The 18,631-nt window shown below is 49.5% G+C and overlaps 1 protein-coding gene across 1 annotated transcript in view; it reads right to left on the bottom strand.

The window, feature by feature from the left end:
* Positions 1–17,413, bottom strand: part of SYT6 (synaptotagmin 6) — a 35,813-nt gene extending 18,400 nt beyond the window's left edge. Inside the window, exon 1 of the mRNA XM_027695297.1 lies at positions 16,987–17,413. Within this exon, the coding sequence (XP_027551098.1) occupies positions 16,987–17,140 (154 nt within the window). The 5' untranslated portion in view covers positions 17,141–17,413. The remainder of the gene's footprint in view (positions 1–16,986) is intronic.
* Between the last annotated feature and the right edge of the window lie 1,218 nt (positions 17,414–18,631).

The raw sequence follows: 18,631 nt of genomic DNA, 5'->3' as shown, positions 1-18,631 counted from the left end.
CTAAGAAAAATCTATGAAATACGAGAAAAGACAAAGTTTTTATATTGACAAAATAGCCGAATTTTAAAATTATCGAAAGAAAGCCACAAAGGAGCAAACAACAGCAAAACCCCACCCACCATTTATGAACCGTAACAGCAAAGTGTTCGGGAACACATTTGTATCATCGGCCTTTGCTCATGTGCCTCTGGGAGTACAGCAGCTCCTGGGTATTTAGGATTGCTGCACCACTTCTTATAAGTGAAATCTCAAGGCAGCACCAGACACAAGATGTGACACCTACACCTGAGCAAGTCAGTTCTGCTGAACACCTGGGAAACCATCTGTTGTTTCTGATATCCTGGAGGAAACTTTTCCCACAGAATTACTGAGCTTAGCAAGTTCACCAGGAGCCCGAGGCGAAGCTCCCCGACTGCCCACGGGTGCTTTCCATCCAAGGGCAGGGCTGGAAGGTGCCAGCAGGTCCAGAGGGAAAGAATAAATGTCATCCAGAGCTTTTTGCAGCTCCTCTTTCCCTTTCCCAGCCTCCTGTACAGGTCGGGCTGCAGCGTTTATTCTCTCCTTCAGCTCCGAGGTGGAAACACAGATCGCTGCCGGGGTGAATAAACAGATCCCATCTTATTTAATAATAAATGGGGTTGTACAAGTCAGCGGCTGAGCTTCCTCAGAGATTTGGCTAAATGTATTCTCACCAAAGCTGAGAGCACAGAGGTACCAATTCCCTACACTTTGAGTTAAATCTTGGAATTGTGCCCAGGAAACTCAAACACTTTCATAAGAAAACTCAAGAACCTGGACTTTTTGCAAATGCCTCATTGTTGGTACAAAGGAAATCATTGTGATGCAGAATCTCTCTCTCCTGGGAATTGCTGCATGACACAGAATTTCTGTTATTTCCACCCATTCCAAGGATTTATATGGGCCATGTGGCTCATTAATAGAAACCATCAGAAATAATCAGTTTTCCCTTCAGAAAACCTGTTGCCAGCTTGAGAAAGATCTTGGTTCTTGTCACTCCTTGCCGGGCTGGCATTCATAATGTATCTGACAGGATTACAGACACTTTTATGCATGACCTCCTACTCCTTCCTCTGGCAGCTGCCATAAAGCAGGAGGAGAAGGGATCAGGATTTTACAGGCAGTTTTTAAGCATCTGCCTGGTTAGAATATTGGGTTGTTTGAAAATGACATTGAATTCTCCAGGACTTTTTCGTGACTTATTAAACTTAAATATCAATTGGACAGAGTTGACCTTCATTGACTTAATGAGCTTTCTCTTATGACTTTGAAAATACCACTTACTTTCTAGAAAATACATAGTATTCAAAATGTTATGCTTTAAATGTCCTTTAACTTACAAGGAACTGTAAAAACAGGATAATTCCTCACCTAGCAGAAAATGCCTCAGGGTCAGAGCTTGCTTGGGTATTCCTGGCACAGAGGCAGGTAAGGCCAGTTCCCCCAAAGACAGAACAGGCCAAAAGGACCCCTAAGAAAAGGGGAAGAATGAGTTTCTTGGTTAGAATTATCCAACCCTGTGCAAGGTTTGGACAAGATGTCCTAAGCAGGGGGAAAAGAGGGATGTGCCTGTATCCAGCAGTGAGGAAGGAGTCTGTCTAATGCAGGAACAGTTCAGCCCCTGACCATTCACGAGGGACAGAGTCACATTATCACTCTGACAAACAACTCACCTGAGGAAAAACATGACAAGAACGATGTTTTTACTGTATTCTCCCCTAAAAAAATTACCAGTGAGTTATTTGTCACTTTGCTGTCGGGTAAGTGGTGTGATGGAGGTGCAGAGCAGCTCCAGCCATTCCTCACCCTGGTCCTATCAAACTCCGTGCTGGTCCCTCATCCTCTCCCAGTTCCCCTGAGAGACACCGTGATGCTGGAAAATGGGGTTTATTACAACTTGTAATTGAAAAGATCAAGCTTAAAAGAAGGAGGTCTCAAAAACAAATTAACATGGTTATTTTCCAGTCTCGCTCCCCCCTGGGAGCAGGAGCTGCTTCCCAGAGGAATCTTCAGCTGGAAACTGCTTTTGGCCACAGAGCAGCAGTAAAGAAGCTCTTGACTGACTAATGAGGAGGGAGAGGAGAACAAGGAACAGGAAAGACATGGGTATGAACACGAACATCTACCTGCATGAGCTGGTATGTTTAGAATAATTCATCAAGCTGTTATTTATATATTTATTATACAACCCACTTGTTACCAAAACACCACAAAAAAGACCTGAAGCCGAAAGCAAGCAACAGGGATGCCAAGAGCATCAAGGAGACTGAATCCCATCAATGCCACCCACAAATGATCTCATTTCTGCCCTGACTTGGCTTATTGGTTTTTGTTTTTTACCCATTTTGTGACATCTAAACCCCTTGCTACTGAACCTTACCAAAAAACTCACAGAATGGCTCAAAACTGTAAAATTTCCAAGAAGGTCACTGCTTTTTACTGCCTTTAAATCAAAGAGTAAAGGCCCAGGGAAGGACGAAGAGCCAGTGGGGCAATAAAACTGTGAAGCTAAAAGCAAACTGAGGAAGAGGGAATCATTCCATGGTTAGTCCAGCACTCCTCACCCCGGTGTCTGTGGACTCAGGGAGCAGCTCATCAGTAAAATCACCCATTTTGTTTCGTCTTGGATGGGAACTAATTAAGAGATATGGTCCAACTACCTTTCAGCTTGATGTCCCTGATGACTCCATAATACCCAAACTGAGTTACCAAAGGGGATAATTAGCAAAGTCCAAACAGAAAGTGATTAATAATATGACAAAGTCATGATTACAGCAGTCTGTTAACTGCAAGACAATAGTGGTCTAATTGTGGCAACATTGACTTTTACTGCTGTGAAGCAGCTTGCACTGCCATTAAAGAGATTCATGGCTAACTCCGAGTTTAATGTGAAGAGTTATATTTAATATCCTGAAGATGTAATTTAGCTTTCCTTCCACCCACTCCCCATAGAGAAAACAAAACACACTTGATGGCTCTCTCAGCACTCCAGCATCCATTAGTCATTCCAGCTACCTGTTGTATTTAAAGGAAGCTGGAATACCACGAGTGGACGTCTGATGGGCTGGAAACACTCAGTGCTGCAGGCAGAGGTGCTGTGTGGGGACAGAGTGATGCTGGAGGAGCTCAGCTGAAGTGGCCACCACTCAACTGTCCCCTTCTCCCAGCTCTGTGACACCTGCAAGGGGACAGACACCTTTCTCAGGCCCTGGAGCTTCTCACCAAGGCAGAGGGGACACCCTGACCTGACCCTCCACTGATGTTGGGTACCAGCAGTGCTGTCACCACAGCACAGTTGGTCCCACAGCTCCATCCTCATGCACAGACCCAGACACAGCCTCAAAACTGATCCTACCAAGAGCAAAGGGGTCCTGTGCAGAGCTAAGAGTTGGACTCCATGATCCTTGTGGGTCCCTTCCAACTCAGCATATTCTGTGATTCTGTGATTCCCTGCAAGGGGCTCTAACTCGTAGGTTCTCCAGTTGCTCATGGAAAACCTGGAGAGCTTGGGCTGATTTGCTCCCCACTGGGTTTCCTTCAGCAGCTCCCAGCTATTCTGAGCTACTACTCGGAGCATGTAACATCTTCCCCCCCAAATAGTCCTGGAAGAGCAGAGCAGTTCCAGGAGATGGCAGATCCCAGAGGCAGGGGGTGATGGTACCTTCTCCTCTCCTGCACTGTTTGCATGACTGGTTTTCCAGTGTCATACACCAGCCATCGCTCACACCACGCCAGCAGATATTTCCAGGCTCCTCTGTCCATTTTCTGCTACATTTTTCTCTTGCAACAGTGCTTGTGAGAATATATTGTTCTATTTCTGCAGGGCTTTGTAGGGATCACGCACTCAAGTGATGGATTACTACAAGAGTTATTGCTGGAGGAGAAGACAGGCAGCTCTGGGGCTACAACGGACCACGTGAGGCACCCACCAACTGCTGATCTCATTTTCTCTCAATTGAGAAGCATCAGCAATGTGAGTTTGATTAGCTGAGGGCTGGAAATTGGGCACGAGAAGCTGTGGTGGATCTCAGAGGCCTGTGGGCAGAGGGGAGCAGAGGGCAGCAGCTGCGGAGAGGGAAGAGGGTTCCATTAAACCTCAGACATAGACATGTTTATTTAGCAAAGCTGTTCAGCTTTGGAGGAAGGAACAGGGACTGGGTGGAACAGAAACCAAATATTAGATCCCCGCAGCAGCATCGCAGCCAAAACCAAACCAGGGGCCACAGAGACAAATGGGAATGACCCCTTTGGGGACACAGCAAACCCTGAGGGGCACCACGGGGGGGTGATGCTGAGCTGTTTGCTCAGCAGCAAACAGAGCCCTTTGCAACAGGGATTCTGGAAAGGAAACTGGCTTGTAAATCCTGGAATGCTGAGCTGGATGAGATGCGACTGCAGTGCAGCAGAGAGCAGTTCTCAGCCAGCTCCCTATCCCCTCTCCAAGCCTCGGGAATGGTAACAGAGCAGATGAAAAAGATCAGATTGTCCCTGTCACCCCACACAGCTCCAATCCCTGTATCAGCTGGCAGCTGTGTTTACAGAGCCCAGAGCTAAGTGGGCACCGGGGGCTGCAGAGAGCGTGGCAGCGGGAGGGAGGCACTGCAAGCCCACTCCCTGATTGCCTGTGTTTGCTGGGACGGTGTCCAGTGTGCCAGTCCCCTGCTGGTGGCTTCATTGTCACATTTCAGGCCCCCTCGCTGCCATTTGGCTGTCATTTGAAACTTCAGCAACTTCCTGATTTACTGGTGGCGTTCTCCAGGCAGCCAGGAGCTACAGGAATATGCCCTGAAATATTCCTGAGCTAGACAAGTCATTAGGAGCTGTCACTTCAAAGTCTAACTGCCGTCAATTCGCCTTTCCCAGGCAGCCTGGCAGCGCAGGAGCTGCTGCTCCAACACCATCACAGAGCTGTGGGTCTCAGCGAGGGGAAAATATTTCATCAAGTGCTCAGCAGATGTTAAAGGACCGGGTCAGACCACAATTCTGGGTGGAGCAGAGCTCCTGCCACCCCTCAGACGTTATCTCATGCTGTGGGAGGTGGTAAGGGCTGCAGAGCACCACATCTGACCCCAGAGCACCGGGGACATCGATCACCTTCGGGTCTGAGGGTCACAGGTCTGTTTTCTTAGACCTTCCCAACTGCTCCTGTGCAGGGAGTGATCCCAGCACCAGGAGCACAGGTCAGGACTCACTTATGGCTCTACCCACACCTACAGACACCCTGCTCAGACCCACCAGAGCTTGGATGCTTGCCAGGATCCCTTGTAGGAGGACAGGGACCATCACCCAGCTGAGGACAGTGACATATCCTGAGAGTTTGTGGGACAGGGATTGAAGTCACAGAAATAGCTGGTACCATGACTCAACCCGAAAAAAAAACAGAATCATAGAATTTTAGAATATTGAGTCCAATTCCTGACCCTGCACTGGACACCCCAAAATCCCTCCCTGTCCCTGAGAGCATTATCCAAACACTCCTTGAGCTCTGGCAGGTCTGGGGCCATGATCTCTGCTCTGGGGAGCCTGTTCAGTGCCAACCACCCTCTGGGGGAAGAAGTTTTTCCTAATAACCCTCCCCTGACACAGCTCCATCCATTCCCTCGGGTCCTGTCACTGGTCAACAGAGAAACTAATCAGAGTGGTTTTTTTCTCTTGGTCATGTAAGTAATAATCCACTTCTTTTGTTATTCTACATCAACCACAAGCAATCCCACTGAAGACAGAGCGGTGAATCTGAATTGACAACAAGTTTTCACAGACTGAAAACTTCCACACTGAGCTCATCACATGGAGCTCAAAGGCAAACTCCCCTCTGAAAGCAGCAGAGGGGTGGGAATGCTGGGAATGCTCATGAGCTGGATGTTGTGAGAGGAGGCACTCATAGAATCACAGAAACATGGAATGGTTTAGGCTGGAAGGAACCTTAAGGATCATCTTATTCAAACCTCCTGCCATGGGCAGGGACACTTTCCACCAGACCAGGTTGCCCAGAGCACCCTCCAGCCACAGAGTCTCCCTGGAAGAAATGCCTCCCTGGAAGCTGAAAGGAGATTTCTCCTTTTCCTGTGTTTCCCCAGGCCCTGGACACTGAGTCCTGTACTATCAGCTCCCACCAGCCTCCTCCTGCCAGCACAGGCTCCCCAGGAACCCTGATGGAGCCTCCTCATCTCCTGCACACACCGAGCTGTGGAACGGATCATGGGGAGACAAGGACAGGAATATTCAAACTGGATATGCCAAAGTTTCAGTTAGACAGCAAAAAACTTCTTAAAAATTAATTTGCTGCTACCACAGGGTTCCTGCCATGCAAGGGCTTATTGGAATGCAAACTATAAGCTTCAAAGGGGAGGATGAATCAGAAGCTATTTTGAGAGTAATTATATAAGACTATAAAACTCAAACCATCTCATTATTGCAAGGATGGAGACAACCTCCTTCATATGGAGACCTTGCAGGGATCCAGCATTTCAAGTGTCTGTGATCTATGGCCCAAGTGCAAACAGCAGCCTCATCATTCCCATCCAGGCAAAACTTCCTTCATTAGGCAATGCCAGGGCTTTTCCCACCATTTACTGTGTTTCTTATGGGGATGTGGCTCTGTGGCTGGGAAAGGAGCTAGAATGTGTGACATGGACAATTTCAGCCAAGGTTTTGTTCCTTTAACTATTGCATAATTTATAATCACAGAATATTTTGAGTTGGAAGGGACCCACAAGGATCATCCAGGACACCCCAAAATCCCAGCATGTGCCTGAGAGCATTGTCCAAACACTCCTTGAGCTCTGACAGGTTTGGGACTGTGACCACTGCCCTGGGGAGCCTGTTCAGTGCCCAACCACCCTCTGGGGGAAGAACATTTTCCTGATATCCAGCCTAACCCCCTCCTGACACAGCTCCAGCTGTTCCATCAGGTCGTGTCCTGGTCACCACAGAGAAGAGCTTTCTATGAGAATTTGCTTCCCTGGAAAGCTTGTGACTGCCAGTACTTGCAAATTCCCAAATGTTATAAACTCCAGTTCAAATTATAATTAAGGAGAAAATATTTAAGCCATACATTTGCACATGGAATAAATCTCTGTTCCAACAACCACAGCCTCCAGGCTTTCCCATGTCATGTTGGAGCCTGTGGCTCCTCATGGCTGTGAGAGGATGGGCTCCTGGGACAGCCCTGAGCAGTCACCTGCATTGTGCCCTGCCTGCAAGAAGGAAAGAGAGTTGTTTTTATTCTTGCCTACATATCCAGGCTACAGCTGAAGCTCCTGCTGTGTCTTGGCTCGGAGGAGGCGATGCCTGCGCTGTCCTCGTCCTCTCTGCACCCCAGGCCTGGTCCCTCGCTGGGGACTGTCACAGCTCAGGGTCTAAGAGAGATGCTTAGACAAGTGCATTAAACAGAGAAAAGACACTGCCACACCCTTTGCTACCTGGTGTTCTTCAGTTCATGGTTTGGCCCTTCTATCATCCAGGGAAGAGGCAGCAAATACTCTCAGTCACAGGAGCTGCTCCAGCCCCCGGCAGAGTTTAAAAAAGCAGAGGGAAAATCTGAACAAAATCATTCAGAGGGAAAGACCAAACGTGATTTTTAAGTGCAGAGTCAACCATGAGGCACTTTAGAGCCCTGTATGTATACATAGCAAAAAAGAAAAAAAAAAGAATAAATAAACACATACAAATCATAGAATCATTAAGGAAAAGACCTCCAAGATCATCGACTCTGACCAAATGAAAGTGCACAAAACACAAAGAAAGGGATGTGATGTAAGATGAGAGTTTGGTAGCCTGGAGCTTGTGCCTTGCTCACTGTAATAGAATGGAGAAAGAGTTAATTGCCCCCCCAAAAAAAGCAAAATATCCTGAACAGCTGACAAGCACAAGCCCTCTGCATGGCTGCTCCAGGCAGGAGAAGCCTCTGCCCTCGCAGGCTCTGAACAGCCAAAGCACAGCTATGAAATACCACCCAGCCCACACCTCTGCTGAGCTGTAATACCAAATCCAATGTTCCAGCCATCCTCTCAGATGTTGGCTCTGCCTATGGACAGTCCTTAACCCATCCTCAGCTTGATATTCCCAGAGGGATCTGCAGACAAAACTCCTTTCTCCCACTGTCACCTCGCCCACTGGTAACCGTGGGCTTTGTGCTGAGAGACACAGCAGAGACAAGAACTAACACCCACTCAGTGGGGCTGTGCCCCAGCAGAACAGCTGGGCTGGAGGGGACAGATCATAGGCTCCTGAAGACCAAAAATGTTGGTATTCAGTGGTTATTGACTGATTTGGCCTCTCCCTCCAGGCTGTGTCCAAGGCACGTTTGTCACTGAAACTTCTGCTGGCGTGTGCAGCCCAAAGGGGAACTTTGGGCTGTCAGAAACACAGCACTTCTGTTATCAGAAGTGACAAAAACAGGAAAAAACCCCAACTTTTTCAAGCCGAAGGAAACATTTCCCGGTGATTTATGTCACTTTCTGACTTAATCAACTGTTCTCTGGAGCATTATAAATGTGATTGTAAGAGTTGTCATTGCTTTCTGCCTAAGCGATGACAAGCTAATGAACTATTATAAGCCACACTGCCTGCAATTATTGCACAGGGCTGTGTGCTAATCCCATGACATTTTATCACAATATGCTGTAGCAACATCTGTAAACAACTTGGTGGTGCTGAACACACACAGTGACCCGGGCTGAGGTTAAATCCCTGACTCTGAGCATCATCCTCCTCCTGTGATGTGACTCTGCACAGACAGGGCCTGAGCTGAGCTCTGAGTGCCAGAGGAACCTTGTGGAGCCTGTTCCACATAAAGGGAAGCCTCTATTCAGACCTGAAGCTGAGCAGAGCCAGGCAGAGAGGAAACCACGGGAATCCAGACATTTCTGGGATGCAAAAATCCAGCTGCATTTCAGGATGTGAAGCAAATGAAACAAGTAAAAGCTCTTTGCTGTTGCTCTGTCTCCCTTAAACAACTAAAGACCTTAAAATTTCCCTTCAAAAACTTGGTCAAAACTGTGTCTGTTGTGAGGCACCAGCACAGGTCAGCAGTGCCTCTGTGCCCACACTCTCCACCTTGCTGTCGCTCACTTCCTACTGTGGGATTCATTTTTAGGGAAAGGCTTCCCTGCAGCTCTCTCTTGGACTCCATTTTGGCTCAAAAAGTCACTAAAATCAGGCTGCCCTGAGAAGATCTCAGGATGAAGTTTAACTGGGAGCAGAACTGGGGTCTCTCCCCACCCCAGCCCTCCACAAGTGCTGACCCCCATCCCAGTGCTGGCAGCCCAGCAATGCAATCCAGGCAGTGCTCAGCCAGGGTGGGCAGAAGATCCCAACTGTGGGACAAGGCAGCACAGAAAGCTTTCCAGAGACTTTCCTGAGTGGCCCCTGCCCAGGACATGGAGCTCCTCCAGCACAAGGGGTTCCTTGAGCTCACGCAGCATCCTGGAGGAGCTTCATTGCCCGGATCTGCCACACCAGAGACCCAAAACTAGAGATGCAGGATTCATCCAGAAGTCCCCTGGCTCCAGGGGCTGCAAGGGCTGGGTGATACCCAGACCAGTGTCCTCAGGCTGCCAAATGAAGGCACCTAGACCCAAAACAATCACATAAGCTCATGTCATGCCCTCTGTCTCTCTCTCTCTCTCAACTTGTCGTGCCAATAAGACCCAGCACACAACAGTCAGTGGGTCTGAGTGGCAGAGCAGCACCAGTGAGTCCTGCACTGCTCAGGATGCAGAGGGAGCAGCCAGGAAGGCCCCACCTGCCTGGGCCCCACGGCTGGTACAGGGACCCTGCTCTGAAATGCAGAGGTTTGGAAAAGAGCATTTCTTTGTTCAAGCTGCGCTGAATGATGAGGGAACTTCCTCCCCGAAAGGCTCTGCTCCTGTCATTAGCTGCTGCTGCTGCTTCCATTAGCTTGGAACAAAGGCAGGGATCTTTAACCCCTCAAATGTGCTCGGCGGCAGTGGTGTGTGCAGGCTGGGCTGCCTGATCCCCCACATTGATTAAATGGGTTCTGAGATTCCCTTTTCCAGTGATTCTTATCACTCCACACCCTGCAGCTCACAATCCTGCCAAAATGAACGTTTTGACCAGAGCCCAGATTCAGACCTGGGATCAAATAACTCCGAGCAAATGCTCCCCAGCATCCGAGAGATGAAGTGCTGCATCTGGAGAGGATAAAATGAGGAGGTGCTCTCTGTGCTCACCTCACACTGTGTCACACAAGTGTATTCACTGCTTTGCAGCAGCTACAAACACACAGAGAAAACCAGAGTAATGCAATCCCACAGGCACAGCTGTGCTAGAATTCCTGGGCAATTATTATTCCATGGAACCAAACAGTCTAGGGCTGTGTGTCTTAATGATGGCTTGGAAAGGGCTTGTATGAACCATGCTCCTGGCATCCTGCCTTCAGGCTTTGCTGCACAGTTTCCTGTGATGTTGTCAAACGTGAACCTGCTACAGCACAACAAACTGAACTAAACATAAAGACACCCTCAATCAGCATCTGCGGCTCCGCTACCTGGGAGACACCCTGAAGGATAACTTTCTTTATTCCCCAGGCTGGTGAATTGTACAGTTAATAATCACTCCAAAAATCCCCTCCCTGACCCTCCAGGATGCCATTTTGCAAGGTACAAGTATAATTAAAGACAATACATGGCAGAGAGACTAATTGCATCTCTCCCAAACAACTGCCAGCGTGATTGCTCTGTTAGTGAGTCCACTGGGTTGAAGCAATAAGGGCTGTTGCAGACGAGCTCCCTGATTTTACCATATGCAGATAGGAAGGAAAAATATGTATTATCACCCTTGAAAAAGAAATAGGAAACATTAAAGCCAGAAAAAGCTGCCTAACCAAGATGAGATGGAAACCCGGGGTCCTGAGGAAGAATATGTGATTGGACCTAGAAACGGGGAACAGTAAGAAGAAACAGGTAAGAAAAACAAGGGTAGTCGAAACTGTAGTTAAATAACAAATTGTATGAGGCGTGAGACCCTGTTGTGGGTCTGTTTTGTGAAGACACACATGTGAGAGGCTCCGGCTGCCGGCGAGCACACGGGGTGTGTGCAGCAAACGGCGCACACGGCGCACGGAGCGACTCCAGCACGGCAAAGATGTCAAGCAACAAACACCTGCAAACACAAAAACGCCAACCACCTTCCCAGAGCCATCCCACGGAACGGCGGGGAAGATCGGAGCCAGGCTGTGTGTGTGTGTGTGTGTGTGTGTGCGCCCTGGTTTGAACCAGCTGGAAGCACACGCTGGGTTTCGGTGAGAAACGTCGGGAGGAGACTGAGAGCAGGAGAAAATGTTTCGGCGGCGAAGGCAGAAACTGCTGAAGCAAAATGTTTCTTAAGGATAAGCGGCTCCATGTTGAGAGGAAAAAAAAAAAAAAGGCAAAGAATTATTAAAGTAACTTCAGAAATGTGGACTTACCAGCGCGGCAGCAGCTCCTCAGCGCGGTCCCTGGTCGCTGCCCTCAGCCTGCTCGAGCATCAATTAACACCAGCAGCGATCCCGCCGCCTGTTTCTATGGAGTTGGAGATGCTGATCCCTGACTATGCATGAGGCTACTGCAGCTGCATCGGAACAGGCTCCCCCGGTCCGCAAAAATCTACAAACAGGAGCAGCCTCCCCGCTCTGCCTCGGGGATGAATCAACCAGCAGCAATCAGGCGGCTGCAAACCTGCGCCTATGCAGAGAGGTGCTCACAGGGCTCCTGAACACGCACACTCCACGCAGCTCCAGAGGTGCATTTTATTTACCAGGACCGTCACAGAGCAGAGCCAGAGGCAGCTGGATAGTCACAGATCCGCACACAATACATAAGCACAGACACGTGTCCATAGACAGGCGATTTAATCCATTTTTCCTACATTTACACAGCTGGTTTCAACCCTATTCCAATACAGTTTTGCAAACCTTCCTCCTGGCAGCAAGGTCTGAACCTGATACCTCCAGGACCTGAGCACAAACCTGGTTTACTTGATCTAAAGAGCAAATCTGCTGCACGTAGCTCTGGCTGGCTCTTTCCTGGGAGGAAAGGCAAGATCCATTTTACAAGTGCATTACTCCGTGATAAGAAGGATATTTGCCCCAAGGAGCAACTCCTCACATGCCTGGCCTCAGGAAACATAAGCTTCAGTGGATAATATTAGCTTTGCTTGGGTGGTTTTGAGCATGTTTACTGCTATATTGACTTAAAATCCACTTGAATGGTGATTCAGAAAACTGTTATTACGGCTGGTGAGTAAATTCCAGACGTGCCCATATTTCACAGGTAGTGGCTGCAGCCATCCCATATCCATGAATGGGGGTGTAATCAGTTTTCCCATTAGTCAAACTATCCTATCAAGGGATAATTTTTTTTTCCCAAGAAAAATACTCCAGAAGCAATTTCTCAATATAAAAATGGTCTTTCTGCACCAACATTCCCGCAATGAAAAATCCTCTATTGCAAGGAAATTCACCCCTTTTTCTGCCCGCAGCAAGAACAGTTCTGTGCTTGGTTTAACATTTTAATAGTCTTTGCCAAGTGCCAGGAGGATGTTCAGCGCTGTACGAGCTGTACTGAGAGTTCAAAAAGAACAGTTCACACAAGGGGCAAAACACTAAATGTGCTCTGAATTATTGGGGGTGAGAGCCCAGGACAGCTGGCAACGTGTGCTGGGAAAACAGATTATCCTAAAGTCGCCTCTGGTTTTCCCCAGCTGTCCTATTCCATCCTCTCACTTCAGCTTTGAACCCCCTGCACCAGGAAAGCACAAGAGCATTTTGTTGGGGTGAGCCAGTGCATAAGGGAGGGTTTGAGGAGGGTACACACATTGTGCTGAGATCAACAGGGACTGCTGGGGACGTGGGGCTTTGGGAACAAAACCTGCAGCCCCTCTGCCCATCACCCACTGCATCCTGAGCTTTCCAGAGGGAAGTAAAGCGTTTTACAAATGGATCATTAAGGAAAAAAAACCCAACTTGGGTTATTTAAAGAAAGTCACAGCACAGTAGTGCAGCAGGTGGGAATCAAACCCAGGGGTTTGTTCCCGGATATGCTCTGATCCTTTTGTAAATTCTCTCCCATAACCAGGCACCATCCCTTAAATCAGCATCACAAGCCACCTGTTCCACTCATAGAATCACGGAATCACAGAATGGTTCGGGTTGGAAGGAACCTTAAAGCTTATCTTTGTTCCACACTCCCTGCCCTGGGCAGGGACACCTTCCACTAGCCCAGGTTGCTCCAAGTCGTGTCCAACCTGGCCTTGGACACTTCCAGGGATGGAGCAGCCACAGCTTCTCTGGGAACCTGCTCCAGGGCTTCACCACCCTCCCAGGGAAGGATTACTTTCTAACACCCAATCCAAACCTACTTCCTCTAGTCCCACTCCAACAGCTCTGCACATTCATTTCAGAATGAGTCAAGCTCAAACCTTCCATCCCATCCCTCCACATGATCTCCCAGGCTGGCAGCCTCTGTCCTCATCCAAACCTGGCACTGCAAATCCACAGGGAGCACGACCCAGCTCAGGGGAATCTGGGGAGTGAGTCAGCAACAAAATTCAGTCCAAACTCAGCAACAACCTGACAAGTCACAGCAGAGTTCATGGTGGGGAGAGCTGTGCAGGGCACGACACAGTCCCAGCTCCCAGGGATTCAGGGATGCTGGAACCAAACTTCCCTCAGCAAGGACCACAGAATTCATCCCCCTGGATCAGCCCTGGGCAGGAGCAGGCAGGGAGAGCTCACTCCACTGCAGGAGCTCAGAGCAGCCCATGGGGAATCAGAGAATCACAGAATTCAGCTCAAGAATCCCTTCCTGAGCTGGAAGGGACTCACAAGGATCATCAAAGACCAACTGGCCCTGCACTGGACCACTCCCTGTTTCCCAAAGGCTGCTGCAGCTCCACTCCCACGGGAAGAGGAATTGGGAAGGGGGACAGCTCACTGTGCTGAGGGGTCCTGGCAGTGGGGGCTCCCCTGCTCCACAGCCAAGGGCTTTGCACTTCTATGGGACTGGACCACAAACTCTCTCAAACATCCAAGAGCTCCCACTGCCCCTCTAGGGCAGAGAAGGGACGTGTCCACGCATTGAGGGACACCACAGCAGTGGTAAATGCTGTCCCCATGTCACAGGCACTGTGCCTGTGCACTGGTGGCACTCACAGCATCCCTGCACAACAGCTGAGGCCTGGCAGGGAAGAGAGCTATCAGATGGAGGGAGCTCCGGGGGAGGGTTTCAGACAGGCACAACAAAAGGCTGCTGCAGCTCGCTCGATCTCAGGGCCCCCAGCCAAGAGATCAGTTCTATTCCTGGCACCGCCGAGGGCCAAACTGCGGGCAAAGCTCCCCCTCACACCCCCCTGACGCATCAGGACCCAAACCTTCCCCAGCCAAACACCTCATTTTTCTGACATATTTAGCTGCTGGGTGACTTGCCAGCAGCAGCAGCAGCCCTGCAATCCTCCTTTGTTGGGTGTACACAGGAGAAATGCTGCAGCTCCATTTCTCTTGTTGACTTTAAGGAGGAGATTCGGCTATTACATAACCCGAAGGACAGAGAGCAGATGAGCATCTACCTCGTCCACAGCAGCACTTTAAACCATTCAGTCCAAAATGGTTTAAAAAAAAATAATCACTGCATAAAGCCTTACTCTTACATAAACTGTTCAGTAATATTTTTATATTCACGGGTTTTTTTCCACTCTTGGATGCAGTTCAAGAAGGCTGGTGATACCTGGCTCATTTCTTCACCACTCCACAGCATTCCCTGAGGATACTGTTCCCCAACAACACATGAAACAGCAGAAGAAAAACCCAAACTGCCCCTGTGGGGCTGATGGCAGAGCTGTGCAGGAGCAGTCTGGCCCCCAGCTTTGGCAGCATGGCAGTGCTTTCTTCAACATCAACTTCACCAGGATACTCGACCAGCCAGGCTGATTCAGCCAGAAGTTAATAGATTTATCCAGGAGGCAACAAACTGACCAAGAAGCCCGAGACTTCACGTGATGATGACAAATAGGGCCAATTTGACTCCAGCAAACTTGGTGTTCGGTTGCCAGGGCTGTGCTGTCCCCACAGGGACACTTCAGCAGGAGCCAGGACTCCTCTGCCTTGGTACTGACATGGCACATGCCTCGTGCCATCTGCTCATCTTCACACAACCACACTTTTTATCTGCCTGCCTTTCTGAGGACGAGCTCGCTGGGTCTGAACACAGGACTCCAGGCAGCCCAGGGCAAATTTGCTTGACAGAAGACTTCAGGATAAAATGGACAAAGCAGCATCGCAGATAATTAGATAAACATCCAGACACTGATGGGAAAGGTTTCGTACCTCTGTAACTACATTAGTTAACACTTAATGCAAGCAGATATTTTCCCGTGCTGGAGCAGTTTTACAGCCAGGTATTGAGAAATATTAGCACATGTCGGGCCCAGAGTGTATCCTCGGTGCTGTCTAGACATAAAAATGGGCCCAGTCATGCAGAGCAGAGACAACAGCCCTGGCTGTTCCTGCAGCCAGCCCAGCACAACTCACCAGGGCACTGGGGCTGACACTCCAACCAGAGCTCAGAGCACACAATTTGCAATGCTAAGGGCAGATGATGATGTGATTGCGACCTGAACACGAGGTCCTGAACAGGCTGCACAAATAAATTCACATCTGTCATGTCAGGGTGGACAGAACAAGAGCAGCACAGGTCTTGCTGCTGCAGAGTCAGGAAAATGTTAATTTTGGTGCTGAGGTGAAGAATTCCGAAGTGATACAATAAGTTATCTGCAATAAGGAAAAGAGCTGCATGGGATGTGATGTGTAAGGACATGACCAGCTGTGACAAGAGGCCCCCAGAACAAGCAGGTATAAAACAAAGTTATTAAAAAGAGAATTTAGTTACAGGCAGAGTGGGGTGTGAAAGGAAGGTGTTTGGCTGGACATACCAGCAAAACAGTGCTGGAAGCACCAGTGCAAACCAACAGCTGGTGGAATCCTGGTGACACCTGCCCTGGCTGCCAGTCACATGCCAGCATGAGGGGGGCAGGAAAAAGGGAAGGAAAGCCTTGGACAGGGATTGATGGGCAACTGTGCTGCACAGGGGCTCTGCAGAGTGTGCTCAGAAGGAGAGAAAGAGTTTGTGAGAAGTGATGCTGTGAAACCCACCTGTGTTGGCAGGTCATTGCCTACAGAAACCTTAAAAGGATCCTTCTGAAAATGTTGGAATACACATACAGGTCATCAATAATGCTAAAAACCATGGGATTTGGGGTTCTGCTCCTCAGCACATGGGACTCAAGCTTTCCCTGCCAATGTCTCCTGAAATGATAGCAAGAACCTTACTGGAGCAAGGAGGTGTGAGCAGGAGTGTATGGAAAATTCCCCCTTTGCAACACAGAGATGCCTCTTTGCTCCCGGAGCATTATTCCTGCTCCTGACTCATCACTGACACACCAGTGTCCCTCCCTGGCTCTACAACCTGAGGAGGAACAACTCAGGCAGTTCTTACAGAAAGTAGAACACGTACCTGAGAGCACCTTCAGATCCCTTACTGGTGAACTAAAATCCAAGCAATCCATGTAAGTCCCTCCTTTTCTCAGATTGGGATAGCAGCAAACAGTTTCTGCCACCTCAGTTACCTCAACAGGCTCTTTACTACTTTTTTTTGTTGGTTTGGTTTTTATTTTATACAGGACAGGACTCCATGTTTGTGCAAAAGGAACTTCCACAGAAACTTTATCTCATTAACCAGCCCGGAACACCCCGACTGTCCCCCCGTGCAGCATTCCCATTCCACATCAACAGGTGAGGCAGTACTTGCACCCAAAACTTCACCTTGGAACATGTGTAAAGGAAAATAACCCTCCCAGCAAGGGTGCCAAGACCAATCCCTCAGGTCTAACACAGGGATCCCAAACATTTCCTTTCCCCTGTAGAGTCCTCCTGCCTTCCACGGGCACCCTCCAGACGGGAGCAGGGGACCGTACCTGGCTCGGAGATGATGAGGCTCTGGTCTGAAGGCAGCAGGAGGAATTCCCTGCAGGTGTCCAGGTCCAAGCTGGGCAGGCTTTTCTTCTGGCACAGCTCGGTGACGATGTGAACTGCCCTGCGACAGCGGCCGTCGTCCCTGGGACCGCTCATCGCCCTCTCGCATCCTCCGCCACCCCCTGCTCTCCAAGAAACTTGGACTAGCAAGAGAGGGTGGGTTTGGTTTTCATCACACGAGCGGCTTCACACCAGTTCCACCCTCTGGCATGGCAGCACCTGCTGGGACACCCGGAGCTCCAGCCCTATGGACCCCGCTCAGAGCCGGAGTCTCCCCCAGCCTCCTGGCCCCTGAGCTCCCCACGGCCCTGCCAGCGCTCCCGGTGCCTCATTGCCTCTGAGATCACAGATCTGTTTACTGCCAAGGCTGCTCCAGACAAAGAACCTCCTACCAAACTCAGTTTCGTGCCCTCCACACGACACACGTATTAAAGCTGCAGCCCAGATAATTCTTTTTAACCCTTTCGTTGCTGCCCTTTCTCCAGGTGCAGAGTTTCAAATCCCCATCCCGGAGTGATTTTGCAAACAGAATGAACGCTGAAACCTCCTGGCTGAGGATGGCACATCACCAGGGAGGAGAAACCAGAGTGCTCCCATGAACAGTGCACAAACTACTTACAAGTGCCAAAGGCAACATAAGAAAAGCTGCAGGTTTTATTGATTTGTTTGTGCTGGTCCTAACACACCAGGCTGCAGATGGCAATAGAGATTGAGAACACCATTCCAGCCCATAATTAGATTTCTTTCTTTTTTACTTTCTGCAGTATTTTTTTATTCCTGTTGTAACTTAGCAGGCAGGTCGTGCCACGCGGCACAGCATATATCTGACAGGCACGGGCCAAGATGCAACTGTGGAGCAGGCAATTAAAATTATGTACAGCAGGATGACTTCTTGCAGCTTCTGGAAATCTAATGAGCCTTCTGGAGAGCCAGGGCTGAGGCTGCACAGGTCCCTCAGCCCCACATGGCAGCAGGGTGTGCTGAGATCACACCGTGGTGTTTATGTTCCCTGGTAATTACCTGCTGAAGCACTTGGAGCTGCCACACCATGAGTGTCCCAGGGGTGACACCAGCACCCAGCACAGCACGAGGCTGCCCTGGAGCTTCTCTGACCGCCCTCCATCCAACCTCCCAGCAGCTCCATCCCCCGATTCCCAGGCTGGATAATTTCTCCAGCTGTTGGGCTGGTGACTCACTGTGACACAAAGGGCGTGGGTGGCACTTGAGGTGCACATGTGATGCAAAGGCATCGCCCAACGCCCCTGTGAAGCAGCATCAGGGCCCTTTTAGCCCCCCTGGCCCTTCCTTGCCCAGACTGATGTGTTTTGGACACCTCACCCTCCATCCCTCCTGCCACAGTGCTGTGCCCAGCATGGCAACCTCTGCCTGGCAAGAGCAACTTACCTGCCAAGCACTTCTCCTCCCAAAAACTTCTGTTGCCAAGACAACACGAGTGAAACCATTTATTAACCCAGCAATATCCTGCAACTGGTCACAGAGAGCCACTTCTAATTACACACCACCACCTCCCAGTCAGTGCTCCATAACCTGCTGCTGCCAATGGATTGAGACACGACTGCAGATTGG

Source organism: Neopelma chrysocephalum, unplaced genomic scaffold (genome assembly GCF_003984885.1).
Source record: "Neopelma chrysocephalum unplaced genomic scaffold, ASM398488v2 Primary Assembly neopelma1_100, whole genome shotgun sequence".
Lineage (NCBI taxonomy): Eukaryota > Metazoa > Chordata > Aves > Passeriformes > Pipridae > Neopelma > Neopelma chrysocephalum.
This window is presented reverse-complemented; position numbering and strand designations above follow the sequence as displayed.